The 21,786-nt window shown below is 42.3% G+C and overlaps 1 protein-coding gene across 1 annotated transcript in view; it reads left to right on the forward strand.

The window, feature by feature from the left end:
- ddx43 (DEAD (Asp-Glu-Ala-Asp) box polypeptide 43) overlaps positions 1-21,251 on the forward strand; it is a 60,720-nt gene extending 39,469 nt beyond the window's left edge. The window contains exons 10-17 of the mRNA XM_041187146.1: positions 915-1,015; positions 2,473-2,560; positions 3,923-4,050; positions 7,643-7,752; positions 15,621-15,759; positions 18,856-18,943; positions 19,811-19,948; positions 20,879-21,251. Of these exons, the coding sequence (XP_041043080.1) occupies positions 915-1,015; positions 2,473-2,560; positions 3,923-4,050; positions 7,643-7,752; positions 15,621-15,759; positions 18,856-18,943; positions 19,811-19,948; positions 20,879-20,887 (801 nt within the window). The 3' untranslated portion in view covers positions 20,888-21,251. The remainder of the gene's footprint in view (positions 1-914; positions 1,016-2,472; positions 2,561-3,922; positions 4,051-7,642; positions 7,753-15,620; positions 15,760-18,855; positions 18,944-19,810; positions 19,949-20,878) is intronic.
- The last annotated feature ends 535 nt before the right edge of the window (positions 21,252-21,786 follow it).

The following is a 21,786-nucleotide window of genomic DNA, read 5'->3' on the forward strand; positions in this document are numbered from 1 at the left end:
AACAAGGTGACGTGAGTACCTATGCCAGAATGACTGCAGCAGTTCAAGAAGGCAGCCCACAACCACCACCTCGAGGACAATTGGGATTGGGCAATGCATACTGACTTTGCCAGTGTACATCCCATGAACAAATATAAAAAGAATTAGCATGAGGAGTCAAGCCTATACCGGCGAAGTGTCATCAGAGGAGACTAAGTGCATCTTGTATACAGATGTCATTCAGTCTTCATTTTAAAGTTAGGCTTTCTACGCTTTCATATTTCCAAAATAAATTTCTGTATTCACTTTTATCATAGAAACTGCACTGCAAATGTATTTCTGCAGGTACACCTCCTGTTACTGGCAGGAAGGTTTAATTATAGCAGGACTAGTGTATAAAGGCAATTCCCATCAGAAAAATGGAGACTGGAATGTAGAAAGTTGGCAGGAAGTGTATTCAAATTTCCTATCCCATAAATGTGGTATGTTAGCTACCCTTGCCAGTAATCAAGTGCTCACACTTGCAGTGATTACATTGCAACATTTCACCTTGGTCATACTTGCACATCAAATAAGGAGCTTTAATATTTGTAATGATCCTCACTTTGCAAAAGCACCCAATTCCTTCTGAACACGATATATGTTATAATGGTACCCGATGATCTTTAGGGTTTAGCAGATCAGCTCTTTGAAAAGCTCATTGTCACTCTATCTGTAGTTGCCTGTATAATGCTCAATAGAATACTTACTATGTGCTGCATTTAAAGCTGCCTGCTACATGCTTTCAAGATACAGGATAGATGCTGCCTAACTGTATATTAAAGGCAGCTCCTTATTGTCTGGTGGTCTGTGTGACACAGAAATAAATCAAAATGTGAGTCATTTGAGCAGAGAATAGCTTGTGTTGAATAATCTTGTCATGTTATCTCTAACAGGTGTTGGATGAGGCAGATCGAATGTTGGATATGGGATTTGAACCTCAAATTATGAAGATTCTTTTGGATATACGACCTGATAGACAGACCATTATGACCAGGTAAAAAAGGATACACTGATTTATTCATCACCCCAAGTAATTTTTTGTAGAAACTTCAGATTAATTGATGTTCATATGATCAAGGATTACGCACAGGTTGATGTGGTACAATTGACTGTGTCCCTGGGTGAGATTTGGGAGGAGGAGTTTAGTGAGAGCAAGGTGTGGCTTTTGATTACTGTCACTGAGCGTGGTGCCAGTATGGGCAGAATTAGGCATGCCTCTGATCCCTTTATCTGATTGTGCCGCTAGTTTCTTGGACAGAGATATCGGGAGGTAGCCATATGTGGAACTGTATGCTAACTGAGCACCATGTGTGGAACTAACCAGCATTGAGTCAATGCTTTTAGGGAAACAGTGAAGCAGGCTGGGGTGAAGAAAGAGGAAGGATGACCTTCCTTCCATCCATCATAAGGTCAGAAATGGGGATGCTTACTTGTGGTCGCACAATATTCAGCACCATTCATGACTACTCAGGTACTGAAGCAGTCTATGTCCAAATGCAGTGAGACCTGGACAATTTCCAGGCTTGGGCTGACAAGTGGCAAGTAACATTCATGCCACACAAGTGTCAGGCAATGACCATCTCCAACAAGAGAGAATCCAACCATTGCTCCTTGATGTTCAATGGCATTACCGTCACTGAATTCCCCACTATCAACATCCTGGGGGTTACCATTGACCAGAAACTGAACTGGACTAGGCATATAAATACAGTGGCTGCAAGAGCAGGCCAGTGGCTAGGAATCGTGCGATGAGTAACTCACCTGAGTCCCCAAACCCTGTCCACCATCTACAAGGCACAAGTCAGGAGTGTAATAGAATACTCCCCACTTGACTGGATGAGCGCAGCTCCCACAACACTCAAGAAGCTTGACACCATCCAGGACAAAATAGCCCACTTGATTGGCACCACATCCACGAACATTCACTCCCTCCCCCGCCGTCGTACAGTAGCAGCAGTGTGTACCATCTACAAGATGCATCGCAGGAATTCACCAAGGCTCCTTCAACAGCACCTTCCAAACCCACAACCACTACCATCTAGAAGGACAAGGGCAGCAGGTAGATGGGAACATCACCACCTGGAAGTTCCCCTCCAAGTCACTCACCATCCTGACTTGGAAATATATTGCCATTCCTTCAATGTTGCTGGGTCAAAATCCTGGAACTCCCTTCCTAACAGCACTGTGAGTGAACCTACACATGGACTGCAGCGGTTCGAGAAGGCAGCTCAGCACCATCTTCCCAAGGGCAACTAGAGATGGGCAATGAAGCTCACACCCTGTGAATGAATTAAAAAACCTTGAACAATATATACGTAAATAAGGTTCTGCATAGTGCTGGGATCAGCCTTGTTTCTCTTTCATCATTGGAGCATTTAGCCTGTAACTTTATGTACTTGCAAAACAATGGACAGCATTGAGTGTTGTTAACCCTTTCTCCTCTCTCTGTAGTGCAACATGGCCTGATGGGGTTCGGAGATTAGCAAAATCATATCTGAAGAATCCGATGATGGTTTATGTAGGAACTCTGGACTTGGCAGTGAGTATAAGAAAATAAGTACTTTGGTTTTGTTTGCAATCTGTTAAACACTTCCAGAAAGTTACTCTGGTTTACATTGCGTGCCAGAACACAGTGAAAGTGTGTTCTGTTTATAAATGGAGTAATTTGGTGGTTTTGTTTTGTTAAAATAGGTTAGGGCTTTGCTGTACTGCAGGTAACATCAGGTCTCTGAGTTCTACATAAAGCCCCACCAACTATTGCCGAATGCAGCTGACATTACCAGAGATTAAAACTGGTTTAAAGAGCTACTCTGATGGCTGGTTTTTAAAACTGGCAGCGATTAACTTGCAGTTAGCATGAAACCTGTAGGGTGAGGGCAGTACAGGCCTTTAGTTATGCCAACAATTTCAACCATGTATTGACCAATTATTTTAGATCAGCACAAGCTGAGTGTCATAACCAACCCAAAAGACAGGATTGAGGGATTTGTAGGGTAAAATTATGAGTACACTGGGCAGACTGTGTTTGTATTCCCTTGATTTTAAAAGATTGAGGGTGATCTGATTGAGGTAATAAAGGGATTCAGTAAGATAGATAAAGTATTTCTCTGCTGGGGAAGAGTCATAGGGAAGGGGACACAATCTTAAAATTGGAGTCAGGCTGTTGAGGGATGATATCAGGAAGCACTTCTTCACACACTGCAGTGGAAATCTGAAACTCTGTCCCCCCAAAAAGCTGTGGATCCTGTGGTCAGTTGGAGCTTTCAAGACTAAAGATTGATAGAGATAAAAACAAAAAACTGCAGATGCTGGAAATCCAAAACAAAAACAGAATAACCTGGAAAAACTCAGCAGGTCTGGCAGCATCGGCGGAGAAGAAAAGAGTTGACGTTTCGAGTCCTCATGACCCTTCAGCAGAACTTTGAGTTCTGCTGCAGGGTCATGAGGACTCGAAACGTCAACTCTTCTTCTCTGCTGATGCTGCTAGACCTGCTGAGTTTTTCCAAGTAATTCTGTTTTTGTTAAAGATTGGTAGATTTTGTTGTGGATGCGATGTGGAGCAAAGGCTGGTAAATGGAGCTGAGATACAGATCAGCTGTGATCTAATTGAATGGTGGAGTTCGAGGAACAGAATGGTCTTCTCCCGTTTTTAATGTTCCAGTATTAGGTGTATGTATAAGTGTAAATTCAAGTATTCTGGTGGGACACTTGGAGAAAGGACTTGCCATGAGAAATAGTGTCAGTTCTTTGACTTGTGCTCCCTTCATGTTAGGAGAGTAGCTTCACCTGGTGCCAAATACATAACGTATGTTTGCTATAATTAAATCACCACATTGAATGTGTTTGTACAACAGACAAAAGTAGAAAAGCGTTTGAAGCTAAATAAACATGTTTCTCTTAGGCAGTGGAGACCGTGGAACAAAATGTACTAGTTATCCCTGAAGAAGAGAAAAGAAGCTACACACTTCACTTCATTGAATCCATGAACCCCGTGGACAAAGTCATCATCTTTGTGGGAAGAAAGCTTACGTACGTTCAGTGTTAGCTGTGTGGGACTAATGGTACTCTGGCTTTCCTCAGTTCACTTCATTGTTTATTGAAGATTTGAAATGTTACAAAATCCCAGAGATTGGGATTTGGGAGCTAGCTGCTGCCCAATGAGAAATGTTTAGGTTGCTCCAGCTCAGACCGCCTTGGTATATTTTATCAGGATATTTTATTGCTCTTGCAGGGAATAGTACCAGAACGTCTATCATGCTCCAGCTCAGGATGTGGCAACAATTGAGTGGTCAGATTACAGAAAGAAAGGCTTGTATTTATTTAACACCTTTCATGACCTCAGGATGCCTTAAAGCCCTCACAGCCAATGAAGTACTTTTGAAGTGTACACACTGTTGTAGTGTAGGAAACACAGCAGCTAATTTGCACACAAGGTCACACAACACTAATATGATAAATGGCCAGGTTTGTTTTAGTCATCTTGGTCGAGGAATAAATGTTGACCAGGACAGCAGGGAGAATTCACCTCATCACATTGGGGTCTGGGAAGAAATGAATTGCCTGGTTTTCCATATATTTACATCCTTTCTCTGGTGATTGACATCTATTTCCTCCCTTTCTTTTTGAGCACTTTGTTGACTTAGTGCCAGCAGTATAGCTGGTGGGGTAGTGTTGGTGAGTCTTGGACTTCATGTAGTATTGCCACAGCTGGGAACAGTGATAGCAGCAAGTGCACTTCAGGCCAAGGCAGCCATCTCAATGTTGTGTCCACTAACCCAAAACAAATCTCAGGGGATTTTTATATCACGTTGGATATGAAAAGTAACTTTCAAATGGGAATTGGATTAAGTACTTGAAGTAAAAATTGTACTTCTACCAAGGAGCCAGCAAAGGGACAATGATCCAAATGGCAGTCTCCTTCTGTGCTGTAAGATTATATGATTCTATTACAATTAGAGATTGTATTTCTGGTCACCTGATTTAGAATTTGACTACAGGGGATTTTCCAATGATAAAAATGAAGCTCAAAGGAGAATTCTTTCAAATGTAACAATAATTGATATTGGTTGGGCTGTAGTTCATTGCGAATCACGAGCTTGTCTTTTTGTATAAAAGTACCCCTAACAGTGGACGTATGTTCTATTACTACTTTACATCATGTCTGTAGCACAGAAACAGCTCCACATCGAACTAGTCTATGCCTGTGCTTATGCTGCACATGAGACTCCTCTCTCACCTCCTCTTCAGACACCATTAGCATAAACAGCCCATGTTGCCTTTCACTATCTATCAACATCAAAGTTGATCCTGTCCTATATAAAGCCACCTGATTATTTACCCCATTTGCCAACTTGAAAGCTGCCTTGTTTCTGGTCTCGTGATGGCATTGTGTAGGAAGGTTTTAGTTTCATCTTTATTTTAATTATAGCATGTGGGCTTTTTAGATTGAGTGGGAAAGGGTTAAAATAAGCCAGTCATTCATTGGGAGGTCTATGTATGGAATAATAAGAGAGGATGGAAAGGGAAAAGACTCTTCAGCCCATCCACCCACCCATTCCAATGTTAAATTAAATCCTTACAATTGGATTATCAGTAAAATGCCCACTCTTCCTGGTATACATGCTGTGCCTCGATGATATCACTCTCAGACATGGGATCACATTCTACATGAATACTGATGATAGTCAGCTCTATCTCATTTCCACCTCTCTCAACCCCTCCACTCCCTTTATGTTGTCAGTCTGCTTGCCTAAAATTCAGTTTTGGATAAGCTGGTATTTCCTCCAGCTAAACATTGGGAAGAGCAATGACATTCATAATCTTCAGCCCTGTCACATTTGTTGTTCCCTCTTCACCAACCCCTGCCTCAGGTTGAACCAGACTGTTTGAACCTTGGTGTCCTAGTTGATGCTGAACTGAGCTTTTGACCCCAAATCGTTTCCATCACTAAGAACACCTAATTCCCTCTCCATAACATAGTGTCTGTCCACCACTGCTTCAGCTCATCTGCTGCTGAAGCCTTCACCGATGTTTTTGTCATTTTGCTTATTCCGATGCTGGCTTGACCAATCTGCTATCCTCCGCCTTCTATAAACTTACCTCATCCAAACCACTGCTGTCCATTTCCTAACTCGCACCATGTCCAGCTCACCCATCACCCTCAATGTCCGGCAATATCTTCGATTTAATATTCTCACCCTTACCTTCCAAACCTTCCAGGTGATCGCCCTATCTCTGTAACCTTCCCCACTAACACTTATCTCCAGACCCACAAAAGAACTTTTTATTCCTTCCTTTAATTCTGGTTTCTTATGCATCCCCTATGCTTTCAGCTCACCATTGACAACGATGCCATCAGCTGTTGAGTCCTTAAACTTTGGAATTATCTCCCTAAACCTCTTCACCTCTCTATATCTCTCTCCTCCTTTAAGACACTCCTTACATTCCTTAAAACAGTGCTCCTCAAGTAGTTTCCTGATGTGACCCCATTTTAATGCCTCAAGACTTTGGGTGATCCCATAGTCAAAATTTGGGGCTACGAGAGTTGTTGAGTAGGGGGGTGGGGGAGGGGAGGGGGAGGGCAGGAGGCTTCAGTTGTTGAGCCAGAGTGGGGGAGGCAGCTTTGGTTCTTGACCTGGGTGGTGGGGGAACAGGACTTGAGCTTGGGGGGAGTTGATGAAATAGCAGGGTTTCTCCAAAAAGAAAACAAACACTTACCTATTCATAGGCAAAAAAGCAGCAGCAATCATGCCTTTGAGAGCGGTCAGGCTGTCAGAAATTAGTCCAAGCTCCGCGGCAGCCATTGCTGCCTCAGAGCTCGTGACCCACAGTTTGGGAAACCCTGCCTTAAAACCACCCTCTGTGACTAAGTTGTTGGCCATTAGCCCCAATATTTCCTTTAATTCTGTATTCATTATTATTAAATTTGGTTCCACTTCTGTGAAGCATCTTGGGACTTCATTTAAAGGCACTGTATGAATGCCAATTATTGTATAGCGGGTTACATGAAATGGTTGTGTTTCATAGGAAATACTGGAAGGAATTGTCCAAAAATATTTCATTTCTGCTGAGTCAAAACACAAGTGGTCAAATTGCTCAACTTGTATGATTATATCAATAAAGTTTTTTGTAAACTTGCCTCCTGTACAAGAAGTCTCAGTATCAGGAAGGAGATTAGCCAGTTGGTTGGAAACCTGCATAACACCGGCTGCTTTGCAGTTCTTTAACCAGCAGGCAGAATGTGAATTCAGTCTGAGTCTGCCCATTAACCCCTTTGTTTCTGATTTTTATTTCAAACATGACAGGGGAACTTGCTCTGATCTTATACAAACTCTACCAAAATGATTTTTAGCAAACACTTAATCTGCCCATCTAAATTGTGACTGAGAGAAAGGTATAGAACCAGTAGGGCAATCAAGTATACGTTTGTTTAAAAAGTAGTATCTTAATGTGTGGAAGATGATAAGGGAGCTGATACACCCCAACTCCCCGCCGCAACCACAACATTTGAGGTATGAGTCAAGAGGGGCTTGGAGGCACTGGTTGAAGAGGTGGCTTCCTTTTTTAAGCGTGAAAGTTTTTTGTGGGTGACTAACTGAATGTCCTTTATACCTTGTTCTAGAGTTGATGATTTGTCGAGTGATTTCAGCCTGCAGGGAATCCCAGTCCAGTCTCTTCACGGTGATCGGGAGCAGTGTGATCGCGAGCAGGCCCTGGAAGATTTTAAAGAAGGTAACTCAAGGGGGGATTTCTGTAACAACAGAACACTTTCATTGAGGCAGTTTTACATCAATTAAAAATTTTCTGCACCACTTGGAAATTTGAGCTATTGCTGACTCTCCAAGTACTTGGCAGCTTTTAATTATTTCTAGTTCTCTGGTGGCGATGGTTTCAATACTCTCTCCCCTGATGCGCCTTATGACATGTTTGGCTTTTGCCTTTTTCTGGAGAACATGGAGTTACTGTCAAGTGTGTGATGTTGCATAACAAGTGAGCATGGGCTCTGTCTCCCTGTCTCTTACACACAGCTTCAGTAATCCTGGTCCACCCACCAGGTGGAAATCTAAATCAACTGGCATCTAGTGGGAGGAATATTTGAGAAGGTGCCAAAGTTGGCAAGTCTGGACCTGCTCTGGGAATTTTCATCACATGACTTTCTGCCTCTAACCACCCCAGGTCAAACAGCCTTTTTCCCACCTTGAATACTTTTGTGACTAATAAACAAAAGTGTTCAAAGAAAATAAGGTGCACAATTATTTTAGTGACCTGTGATTATTCTCCTGGTCTGTAACTTTTTTTATTCATGGGATGTGGGTGTTGCTGGCTAGGACAGTATTTATTGCCCATCCCTAAATGCCCTTGAGCAGGTGGCTTCTTGAACCACTGCAATCTCTGGTCTAGGTACACCCACAGTGTTGTTAGGGAGGGAGTCCCAGGATTTTGACCCAGCAACAGTGAAGGAACAGCAATATATTACCAAGTCAGATGTTTTGTGGCTTGGAGGGGAACTTGAAGATGATGGTGTTGCCATGCACCTGCTGCCCTTGTCCTTCTAATTGGTAGAGGCTGCAGGTTTGGAAGGTGCTGTTGAAGGAGCCTTGGTGAGATGTTGCAGTACACCTTGTAGATGGTACACACTGTTGCCACTGTGTATCGATGGTGATGGGAGTGAATGTTGAAGGTGGTGGATAGGGTGTTAAATTAAGCAGGCTGCTTTTTCGTGCATGGTGTCGAGCTTCTTGAGTGTTGTTGGAGCTGCACTCACCCAGGCAAGTGGAGAGTATTCCATCACACTCCTGACTTGTGCCTCGTAGATGGTGGACAGGCTTTGGGGAGTCAGGAGGTGAGTTACTCATTGCAGGATTCCTAGCCTCTGACCTGCACTTATAACCAGAGTGTTTATCTGGCTAGTCCAGTTCAGTTTCTGGTCAATGGTAACCCCTAGGATGTTGATAGTGGGAGATTCAGTAATGGTAATGCCATTCAATGTCAAGGGGTTGATGGTTAGATTCTCTTGAAGATGGTGATTGCCTGGCACTTGTGGGGAGAATGTTACTTGCCACTTGTCAGCCCAAGTCTGGATATATCACAAAGGAAGCTATTTTTTAGACGATGGCCAAAACAAACACTTGCAGCAGTGTCCTACTGGAGACTTCAGGTCAACGGTTAGCACCCTGAATGAAAGAGTAGTCTAAGAGAGAGATTGCAAGATGGACAGTGCAGGATGAGAATCCCAGAAAACAGGGAGGATGCCATTATGGAAGGGGCTGCTGGAACATAAAAAGAATAGAATATCGCAGGAGCATTGTGTAGGAATTTGAACCCCCGGATGAGAATGTTACAGACATTTTTTGTATGTTGTTTAAGAACAAAGGAAATAGGAGCAGGAATAGGACATACGACCCTTCAAGCCTGCTGCACCCTTCAGTAAGGTCATGGCTGATCGGTGACCTCAAACCCACTTTGCTGCACAATCACCATTTCCTTGATTCCATTGGAGTTCAAAAATCTGTCAGTCTTAGCCTTCAATATGCTCAATGCCTGAGCATCCACAACCCTTTGGGGTAGAGTATTGTAAAGATTTACATTCTTTGAGTGAAGAAATTCTACCTCATCTCAGTCTTGAATACCTGACCCCATATCCTGAGATTATGCCCCCTAATTCTGGGCTGTCCAGCCAATCCAAAAAATATCAAAACAATCTTCCGTAAATCCTGAATTGAAACCAGACAGTTGAAAATCTGACTCTACACCAAATTCTGTAGGAAGATCAGAAAGACTTTGTAAAGTAGCGGTTGGACTCTTATTTATAGAAATAATTTAAAGAGAAAAAATGTTAGTTATTTTGCCAAGTGTGCATATTCTCAAAAGTTTTTTTTTGTTCTTGAAGCTGTATAGTTAGTGTAACTAAATAGCTTATTGAAAAGTTTTGTTTTAAATGGGGGAAACAATGTAATGCGTTCGTATGCTTCTTTATTCTTTCATGGGACGTGGACGTTGCTTGCTAGGCCAGCATTTTTATTGACCTTGAAAAGGAGGTGGTGAGCTGTCTTCCTGAACCACTGCAGTCCATGTTGTGTAGGTACACCCACAGTGCTTTTAGGGAGAGAGTTCCAGGATTTTGACCCAGAGATATTGTTCCAAATAAAGATGGTGTGTGGCTTGGAGGGGAGTTTGAAGGTGGTGGCGTTCCCATGCATCTGCTGCCCTTGTCCTTCTAGGTGATAGAGGTCGCGAATTTGGAAGGTGCTGATTGTTTCTGAGTGAGTGCCACTTAATAGGACTGTCAGTGACTTCTTGCAGCACCTTGCTAATGATCGAGAATAGATTGATGGGCCAGGTTGGATTTGTACTAAATTTTGTGGGCAGGACATAACTGAGCAGTTTCAGTGTTGTAGCTGTACTGGAACAGCCAAGGGCACAGCTAATCTAGAGCGCACGCCTTCAGTAATAATACTAGGGTATTGTCAGGGCCCATAGCCTTTGCAGTATCCAGTGCCTTCATCCATTTCCTGCTATCGTGTTGAGTGAATTGAATCGGCTGAAGACTAGTATCTGTGATTCTGGAAGCCTCAGGAGGAGGTCGACATCAATCATTCACTCAACACTTCTGGCTGAAGATTGTTGCAAATGCTTCAGCCTTGCCTCTGCACTGATCTGCTGGGCTCCCCCATCATTGAGGATGGGGATATTTATGAAGCCGCCGCCTCCAGTGAGTTATTTAGTTGTCCACCACCATTCACAACTGGATGTAGCAGGACTGCAGAGCTTAGATCTGATCCATTGGTTATGGGATCGCTTAGCTCTGTCAATCACATGTTGCTTTCTATGTTTGGCACTTTAGTCCTGTGTTGTAACTTCACCAGGTTGACACCTCATTTTTAAGTATGCCTGGTGCTGCTCCTGGCATGCCCTTCTGCACTCTTCATTGAAATGGAGTTGATCTCCTGGTTTGATGGTAATGGTAAAGTGGGGGATATGCTGGGCCATGAGGTTACAGATTGTGGTTGAGTAGAATTCTTGCTGCTGATGGCCCACAGCACCTCATGAATGCCCAGTTTTGCATTGCTAGATTCAAAATCTAATCCATTTAGCACGGTGGTAGTGCCACACAACACGATGGAGGGTATCCTGAGTGTGAAGACAGCACTTTGTCTCCACAAGGACAGTGCCGTGGGTACTTCTGTCCTGCACCAATGCATCTGTCACAGATAGATTAGTGGGAATGAGGTCAAGTATGCTTTTCCCTCTTGTTGGTTTCCTTACCACCTGCCACAGACCCAGTCTAGCAGCTGTGTCCTTTATGACTCATCCTGCTCAGTCAGTAATGGCACTACTGGTCAACTCATGGTGATGGACATTGAAGTCCCCCACCCAGAGTTCATTCTGTGCCATAGCCACCCTCCGTGCTTCCTCCAAGTGATGCTCAACATGGAAGAGAACTGATTCATCAGAGAATTATTAAATTTTACATTCGGCTTGAGGGAGAAATGAGTGGGTCCGAGACCATGTTTTAAACTTAAATAAGATCAATTGTGAGGGCATGAAAGCCAAGCTAGCTAAAGTGAATTGGTAAATTAGGTTAAGGGATAGGTCAATAGAGATGCAGTGGCAAACATTTAAGGGAATATTTCAGGACACACCATCTGTTGTTAACTAGAAAGGTTAATGATAGTATCAAACTTAAAGAAAAAGCATATAATTGTGCAAAGACAGGTGGAAGAGCAGAAGATTGGGCAGAATATAGCGGTAGCAAAGGTTGGCTAAAAGATTATGCAAGAGGGAAAAATTAGAGTATGAGAGAAAGCTAGCCAGAAATATAAAAACAGATAAGTATTTAAAAAAAGAAACGCATTAACAAAGTGAGCGCTGGTCACATGGAAAGTGAGTCTGGAGAATTGATGATGGAAAACAAGTAGATGGCAGAATTGCACAGATATTTTGCTTCAGTCTTCACTATAGAGGAAACAAGTACCATTCCAGAAGCAGTTATCAATCAGGAAATGGAAGGGAGGGATCATCAGAGAAGAGGTACTGCGTAAAGTGTTGGAGCTATGGGCTATCTAGTTCCCGGGTCCAGCGGTTTAATTTTCCAAAACTCCCGAGATTCCGGGAAGGTCCCATTAGATTGGACAATAGCAAATATAACTATTATTCAAAAAGGGAGGGAGACAGAGTGGAAAACTACAGGCTAGTTAGCTTAACATCTGTCATAAGGGAAATGTTAGAAGCTATTATTAAATAAGTTATAGCAGGGCTATGAGTTCAAGGTAATCATGGTTTTGTGGAAAGGAAATAATGTTTAACCAACTTATTGGAGTTCTTTGAGGTAGTAACATATGCTGTGGATAAAGGGGAACTGGTGGATGTACTGTACTCAGATTTGCAGAAGGCATTTGATAAAGCGCCAGATCAGAAAAATAAAAGCTCATGGTATAGGTGGTAACATTGGCATGGATAGAAGAATGGCTGGCTAACAGGAAGTAGCGAGTAGGTATAAATGGGTCTTTTTCAAATTGACAAGATGTAACGAGTGGTGTGCCACAGGGTTCAATGCTGGGACCTGAACCGTTTACAATTTATATAAATAACTTGGATGAAGGGATGGATGGGATGGTTGGATTGGATGATTGCCAAATTTGCTGATGACACACAGATAGGTAGGAAAGTAAATTGTGAAGAAGACATAAGGAGGCTACAAAAAGATATAGATAGGTTAAGTGAGTTAGCAAGAATCTGGCAAATGGAATATAATGTTTGAAAATGTGAAATTGTCCATTTTGGCAGGAAGGTTAAAAGAGAAGTATATTATCTAAATGGCAAGAGATTGCAGAGCTCTGAAATGCATGTCTTAGTACATACATCGCAAAAGGCTAGCATGCAGCAAGTAATTAGGAAAGCTATAGAATGTTATTTATTGTGAGGAGAATTGAATACAAAAGTAGGGAGATTATGCTTCACTTGTACAGGGCATTAGTGAGACCACATCTGGAGTACTGTGTACAGTATTGGTCTCCTTATTTAAGGAAAGGTGTAAATGCGTTGGAAGCAGTTCAGAGAAGGTTTACCAGATTAATTCCTGGAATGGGCGGGTTGTCTTATGCAGGAAGGTTGGACAGACTAGACTTGTATGTACTGGAGCTTAGAAGAGTAGGGGACAATTTGATTGAAAAATATAAGATCCTGAGGGGCCTTGACACGGTGGATGTGGAGAGAATGTTTCCTCTTGTGTGAGAATCTAGAACCAGGGGTCACTGTTTAAAAATAAGGGGTCGCCCATTTAAAAGGGAGATGAGGCAAAACTTTTTCTCTGAGGGTCGTGAGCCTTTGGAACTCTTCCTGAAAAGGCGGTAAAAGCAGAGTCTTTGAATAGTTTTAATACAGAGGTGGATAGATTCTTGGTAAGCAAGGGGGTGGAAGGTTATCAGGGGTAGGCCTTATGCAGATTTGAGGTTACTATCAGATCAGCCATGATCTTATTGAATGGCAGAGCAGGCTTGAGGGGCCAAATGACCTACTCCTGTTCCTTGTTCGCATCCATCCAGTGTCATTCCTTTTTGTAGACTTTGTAGCAGCTTTGATACAGCTGAGTGGCTTGCTAGGCCATTTCATTGGGCATTTACGAGTCACATGTAGGCCAGATCAGGTGAGGACAGCAGATTCCTTCCTTAAAGAATATTAGTGAACCAAATGAGTTTTTACAAAAATCGACAATGGTTTCATGGTCACTATTACTAAGACTAGCTTTTTAATTTCCTGAAGAAGGGTCATACAGACTCGAAACGTCATTTCTGTTTCTCCCTCCACAGATGCTGTCAGACCTGCTGATTTTTTCCAACATTTTCTGGTTTTGTTTCAGCTTTCCAGCAGCTGCAGTATTTTGCTTTTGTTTTTAATTTCCATATTTATTAACTGCATTTAAATTCCACAAGTTGCCATGGTGGAATTCGAACCTGTTGTCCCTAGAGCAGTAGCCTGGGCTTTACCAGTATGCCACCGCCTGCCCCCAAGTGTACATGCCCAGTGTGTGACGATGTCTTAAAACGTGTGATCTAGCCATCTGGGTATCTGTCTCTCTTTGTAAGTTTCTTCCAGTATGTAACACACCTGGGAATCGTTAGCTGCGAGAGTGGTGAAAGTGGAGACTATCAGTAATTTTGAAAGGAAGTTGAATGGACACCTGAGGTAAATAAACTTGCAGGGCTACATGGATAGAGAGGAGGAATGGCACTGACTGGATTGCTCTACAGAGAGCTGGCATGGAGTCATGGGCTGAATGACCTTCTTCTGTGCTGCAATGACTCCGTGAAGCAGCCTCTCACCTGTTTCATATACCCTGTCAAGCCCCCACAGAATTTTATATGTTTCAATGAGATCACCATCATTCTTTTAAACTCTAAAACACTGCGTAATTTAAAAAGCAGTTGCTTTGTAATAATTGCAACTTTCAAGATAGCTTCTCCCAATGCCTACTGGGAATTTGTGGCTCTCCAGCCATGCCTGAAGTAGTTTAGGAGGAAACCAGCAAAGTTGTTGATTGTTGACAGACACTGTAGGTAAACATTTCTTTGTGTGTTTCCTTGGTCAGGGGAGATGCCTGATCACCTGGGCAGAAAGAAAACCCATACTCATGTCACTATTTTAAGCAAACAGTACCGAGTTGCCATAATTTGCTCACACTGTTGTTCGACACCTTACCTGATGCGGCCCCAATTTCACACGAGTGGCATATCTTAAAGGCGTCCTATACCTCTTAAAGGGGAAATGCAATTTGGCTGCAGATATCTATCCCAGAGGATTGTAGACAATGACAAGTACAGGAGAGGCTGCCAGGACCTTCCCACCGCCACCCCCCCCCCCCTTTAGTTTTCACACACTGTGTTGGAGGTTTTTGTAGAGGAAGTAGGCACAATGAATGGGCATCTTCCATCCAGCAGGTGGCAAAAGATTTCCAGTCCTTCACAATTGGCAGAAGTGGCAAAGCATGTCAAAATTAGGGATAATGCCTTTAGGGCATGGCAGCACTGCAGGAAGAAATTCAATAACCTCATGAGGATAGCTAAGGTAAGCTTCCTATTCCAGCAGCTAGCCTGTCACCTGATGAACTGGTGGAATAAAAGCATCATGAGTACTGCCAGGAAATCTGGCACAGACTTGCATGTGTCACTGCCTGTAACCACACATGCATTGCGTTTTTAATGACTGGAAGCTCTTCCTCTAAAAAACAGTATGCTTCATGATGGGGAGCACACTGGGGCTACATGTGAGCAGTCCACAGTGCCCTACTCCTGTGGGAATCCAGGCAAATCCCAGTGTTTTTCTGTCCCCATCAACTCCATGAGGAATATGATGAACTGCTGACGCCTCATAAATAGTGCATCATTAAGCTGCCAGATTGCTATGTGCACAGTGAATTGGCTGATGTCCAGGCAAGCAGTATAACAAAAGTGCTTATGCTGTGTATAATCTACAAGTCGCTTCTGATGTGTGTCGGTTTCAAGGAGGTTGTGGGAGAGCTGAGTCCAGGGGTTAATATGGAAATGTAGAAAGTATGTTGCTGAGGTTTTTTGACAATAAATGCAAACCTCTCTGCTCTCCAGGGAGAGTTCGGATTCTTATTGCAACTGATCTTGCTTCACGTGGACTTGATGTACATGATATCACACATGTGTTTAACTTCGACTTTCCTCGCAACATAGAAGAGTATGTGCATAGAATCGGGCGGACTGGCAGAGCAGGGTAAGTACAGATTCAATCATAGAGTCTCTGCCTCTACCTCTCTCTCTTCCTCTCTCTCTGTACCTTTCACTTTGTATGCCCTCTCTGTCTCTGTGTGCTCTCTGAATTATGCACTCTGTACTTTGGGAATGCTGCCATGTTGGAGATGCCACCTTTCAGATGAGATGTTAAACCCAGGCCCCTTCTGCCACCTCAGGTGGATGTAAAAGCTCGCATGGCACTATTTTGAAGAAAAGCAGGGGAATTATCCCTGTTTCTGGGCCAATATTTATACCTCAATCAAAATCACAAAAAACAACTTATCTGGTCATTATCACTTGTTGTTCATTGGAGTAATTTGCTGCTTGGGGGAACAGTGCAACAGCGTACACTTCTAAAGTACTTCATTGACTGTAGAGAGTTTTGGGATGCCCTGTCATCATGCAAGCTGCTATATAAATGTGAGTCGTTTTTGCATTTTCACTCTGCCTCTCGGTTTAACATTGCATACAAAAGAAGATGATGTCTTTGCCAAAATGTTCTTGAACTGTTCTCTAAAGTGTCATTCAAGCTTTTCTATATCAGTGTCTGATATAAAACAGACACAGGTTTAGATGATGCTTGGACGGAGTATGATAATCCAGGCAAAGATACTGCATGCCTGATCTGGTGGTACTCCCTAGCAGCACTGTGGATGTACCTACAGCACATGGACTGCAGGGGTTCAAGAAGGCAGCTCACCACCACTTCTCAAGGGCAACAAAGGCTGGGCAATAAATACTGGCCCAGCTAGTGAAGCCCACATCCCGTGAATGAATTTTTAAAAAAATAACACGCTTCATCTTTTTTCAAATATCAGCAATGTAATGTATAGTACGTAATAACCAGTAGCAGTTCAAATGACAAACTGTGTCTCTTTCCATTTTGAAACTTCTTCAATGTCCCAGTTTACCTAGGTCTCCAGTTAGAGATAAGAAAAAAAAACTTTCCTGATTACAACATGGAAAACCTTTTCATAGCTTAAACAATTACACCGAGCTTCCTCTTAACTGTCTCAGCACAAGAGACAAAGCACTCCCTTCATGATCCCAATTGGCTGCACAGCTTACTTTTTAAAATATTGCTATCGATCTTTTGCCTTCTAATGATATGATATTTTAAGGTAAATAATTCTCCAAATTTGATGTCAGCAAATCCACTGACAATTCTAAAATCAGCTCATGGATTTATCTCTTCACTTTGATTGCCGCCTGGGGCCACTGGAGCTTGATGGTGTCAGGAATGATACACTAATATTTAGAGCTCTGTACTGGGCTGAAAACCAGCAGCCCGTTTCTGACATGTACACATACCAGAGAGACCCTGTCGCTTAACTCGCAGCTACTTAAAACTGCATCTGCCGCATCTCCTTCCGAGTTTTGCGCATTCTAATTTACCACGTGAGATCTGCAAATTTAGGCAATTTTGAAATTGCTGGTTTTCAAATCATTTTTTTAAAAACTGACCTGTGTGAGCATTTCCCAACCAACATCTCCCCTTCCCTGCTCATTGTTTTTTTTTCCCAACAACCCATTCTCTTCATTCTGCCACCCTTCACATTGTTAGTTGATATCCCAGTCATAGAGCCATGTTGGCTGCCTACTATCAATGGGCGCTCCCAGAGTCAATGTAAGGCATTTGAATCTATAACTTGTAAAGAACGTATCTTTTTATTTCTGTTGGAGTGTGGATTAAAATTACAATGGCTGTGGTTTGAAAGACTTGTCCACTGGAACAGTGCGAGGGATATATACAATGTTGCTGTTCTGGAACAGAGTGCACCATGAAAGACAGGATGATGCAGAGGAGGAGTCTGATCTATTGGGGAACTGCCTGGCAACAATGTTTTAATTGGCTCCTGACCAGGGTTTGTGTGAGAGCAGTGCAGCGGAATAGCTCTAGTCTGAAAAGAAAAAGACCTAAAACCTCCTGCTCCTGTGTGTGTAAGACCCCAGTAATTCCACAATAATAGCTAGCTGGCTTTTTCGCCTCATCTCTCTATAACCTGCTCTCTCTCTGAAAACCCCTGTCAAGCGGCAAAAGGGGAAAATCACCATTGGAGCCATCGAAAGGCAAGTGCTCAACCAGTGAACCAAAGGCTGAGAGTGCTAGAAGACCACCTCATGTCATCAACAAAGAACTGAAAGGAGTTTAGAAGGCATTGATCAAAATTAACTCATCAAATCCTGTACTCCAGAATTGGTGCTATTGAGCTGTTTCATCCCACCCTTAAAATCCATGTTTTTATGTGTCTTACGTGTCTTGTATATGTGTGTATAGGGATTTAAGAAGGGGTATAGTTTAAGTTATAGAATTAGAAATTAGCAGTTCATATTTCTTTCTTTTGCCACTGGTTAAAGACAATTTGTTCAATAAACATTTATTTATTAAGTTTACAAACCTGGTGCTTGTATTCTGTTAACCCAAATTAAACAATTAGGTGGGTTGATCAAACTTTTTCACATTTGTCACAGCTCACGGAGCAGTGGGGCTTGACAGTGCTGCACACAATCTCCAGTCAGTCGTGACAAACTAAACTGATCATCTCGGTTATATTTGCTACTGGAAAAAATTGAACCTTCCCACCTGTCTCAGCTTCTTTCAACGCTTAGGGTGAAAACGAGCAGGTTTACAGTCCTTATCTGCCAAGTTTGACCTATTTCATAGAAGCCCTCCATTCTGCCTGTATCCTGAAAGCATTTTCCTGTCTGTTTGCCATTAACTTTCTCACTTCATTCATAATGTTATCAAATAAAGTTTTACTACTTCAGCAGCTTCCCCATCTGGGGTACAGCTTTAACCCCTCTATGTTAGTGGCCCAATTCCTTCATTCAGCCTTCACTCCACCCTTGGTCCAGAGGGTTGTCAGTATGGAAATGCCCTCCCATTACTACATGCTGTTCCTTTTGAGCAGGAGATGGAACAACTGGCTTTGTCCACTTTTCGTGATTGTGTTGGTAACAGGCAAGTTATAACTTCCTAGTAAATGTTGACAATTTGCTATTCTTGCTACTTAATGCAGTTACTCAGGACATTGGGGATTTGTCTTTATTTTAAACGTGCTGTGTTCTCTTTCAGTCGCATGGGATCAGCAATAACGCTTCTCACAAGGAATGACTGGAGATTTGCTGCAGAGTTGATTGCAATTCTGGAACGAGCGTGTCAAGTATGTTTCTGTAGTTCTAGTGGCATTGCATATCAGTAATTCACTGATTCAGTTTGCTCCACTCTAACATCTTGTCTAAAGGAGCAGGTGAAGATACTGCAATCAGATGCAGGCTGACTGAAAAGTCAGGGCTAAATTATTCATTAACTTCAATATAGAAAAATTAAAAGTGAGATTTTCTGTTCCTGGCAGAGCATCTCCTGTACCCCAGCCTCTGAAATTGAATCGATGGAATAATCTTTAGCTGGGACTGTATAATTCAGCAAGAAACCAGAAACAGCTGTGTTTAGTGAAGATGATCTGAACTGAATGGATCCAGTGTCCCTGGGTGTTCTTGTACTCAAAAATAAATGTTCAGGCCTATGGAGACAAGGCTGAGGAGTGACCTGATGGAGGTCTTTGAAATTATGAAAGTGTTTGGTAGACTATATTTAGAGAGAACATGATCCAACTGTTTGAGAATCCAAAACTAAGGGCTTAAGTATAACACAATTACAGATATGACAAGGAATTCAGGAGAAAATTCTTTACGCAGAGAATTGGTGAGAATGTGGAACTTCTTGTCACAGAGAGTGGCTGAGACGATTAGCATAGATAGATTTAAGGGGCAGCTACATAAGTCTATGATGGTGAAAAGTGTAGAAAGATATGTTGATGGGTTTAAATGAAGCAAAGTGAGAGGATGCTTGTGTGGAGCATGAAAATTGGCTTGAACCTGTTAAACAGAATGGTCTGCTTCTCTCTGTGCTGTAATTTCTATTAAATTTTACTTCCATCTGCAGTCTTTGTCGACAGGGTGCGAGATAGTTATATTACTGCATCTTTATAATCAAGTTTGGTCATATGATGTGGTCTCTTCATGTGCAGCCAGTTCCTGAAGAGCTTCTGACAATGGCAAAACGGTATGAGCAGAACAAAATGAAGAAGGAGTATGAGCGGGACCTCGCAGCCTCCCATGGTGAAGGGCGCAGAGGTCGTGGGCAAGGCAGAAGAGGCTGGAACAAAGTAAGATCTGAAAACTTCCTCACAATTTAATCTCTTTTGTATCAGATTTTATCTATGGCAAATCATAAATCTGGATGTTTCTTGACTGAACGTTTAACACTCTGTATTGGTCTTGTTCTGGAACTAAATTACTTCAGTACAAGTAGTGCTGAACCTGATGATGGCACTTATACTTGGAGAGGAAGGCAACAGATAAACTAAAAGATACCAAACATACACAAGCAGATTTAACGCTTCAACTATTCCTGCAGAGAAAAACCCTTTCTCAGCAGTGGAATTGACAGCAGTGGAAAAACACTGACACTGATCTTTGTGTTCAGAATCATTTACACCTTTGTCGAGCTTAGTTTTAGCCCTGATTTAAAGATAAACAGTGTTGGTGAAACATTGCAGTTAATGACAGAGCTGAAGGAAATGTTATGTTTCCTCTCCAAGTTTTTAGTTTGTTGAATACATTAAACCATACTATCATTCTCACAGCTGAGGGCTTATGTTAATAGTGTTGGGACCATGACCTGTTTGGGCTGCTATCCCAGGATGAAGTTATTCACACAAATCACTGACAAGCAGCCACAAGCAGAATGGAGATGTTAGATTGGAATTATTTTTCTAGTTTGTGCTCATTGATGATCTGAGGAAGCTGTGAAGTAACATTGTTATCCTCCCAGGCATTGTTTGTTTAATTTGTTACACAAGAGAAGAGGGAGCTAGCACACCCCCACATCCACCCCCAATTCCCACCCTGGAGAAATGGGTTTTAAAAGCATGATTGTGTGATCCTAAATGATCAGGCAAAAAGGGTTTTTTCCATTCAAAAACATCTCAAATAGCCCATAAATGTTGAATTACGAGGTCAAGCTAAAGGGGTTTTAGTTGTTTTAAATGGTGCAAATGAACAATTGGCTAATTTGCTCATTTATATCTTTGCAGAGAAACTGAAGCAATGAGCCCCACTTCTTGCTGCCATTTCTGTAAACGGAAAAAACAAACCTGAATTGTACACCGCAGCAAAGTGCAAGTTACTACACAGACACTATCCCGGGACACTTGAACATTGCACTTTCCTGCATCCTTCAGTCTTTGGATAGCTGTAAGAATGTTTTTTGAACAATTGCTTTTTTTCTTTTATGTAAGCAGAATGTTATTTTCTACTGAGGCCATCCTTTTGTGGAAGAAACGAATGTGGTTCCATTCAGTAGCTGGGAAAGCAGCAGTGTGTGCTGCCCCTGGGTGTTGATGTTCAACTTTCTGCATATTTCACTGTATTTTATTGGAAGATGAATAAACACACGGCCAGTTCCAATTTTAAATCTCCCTGTCTATGTATGTGCCTCACCTGAGGCTCCTGACCAGTCCTGAATGGAGGGTTAAAAACAAAAAACTGCGGATGCTGGAAATCCAAAACAAAAACAGAATTACCTGGAAAAACTCAGCAGGTCTGGCAGCATCGGCAGAGAAGAGTTGACGTTTCGAGTCCCCATGACCCTTCAACAGAACTGATTGAATATTAGAAGAGGGGTGAAATACAAGCTGGTTTAAGGTTGGGGGGGGTTGGGGGAGAGAAGTTGGGGGGGTGGGTGGTGGTGGTGTGGTTGTAGGGACAAGCAAGCAGTGATAGGAGCAGATAATCAAAAGATGTCACAGACAAAGGAACAAAGAAGTGTTGAAGGTGGTATCTAAACAAATGTGCTAATTAAGAATGGATGGCAGGGCACTCAAGGTACAGCTCCAGTGGGGGTGGGGTGGAAAGACTAGCAGGGCATACAAGATTTAAGAACAATGGAAATAGGTGGAAAAAGAAAAATCTATATAAATTATTGGAAAAAACAAAAGGAAGG

Source organism: Carcharodon carcharias, chromosome 5, assembly GCF_017639515.1.
Source record: "Carcharodon carcharias isolate sCarCar2 chromosome 5, sCarCar2.pri, whole genome shotgun sequence".
In the NCBI taxonomy this organism is placed as follows: Eukaryota; Metazoa; Chordata; class Chondrichthyes; order Lamniformes; family Lamnidae; genus Carcharodon; species Carcharodon carcharias.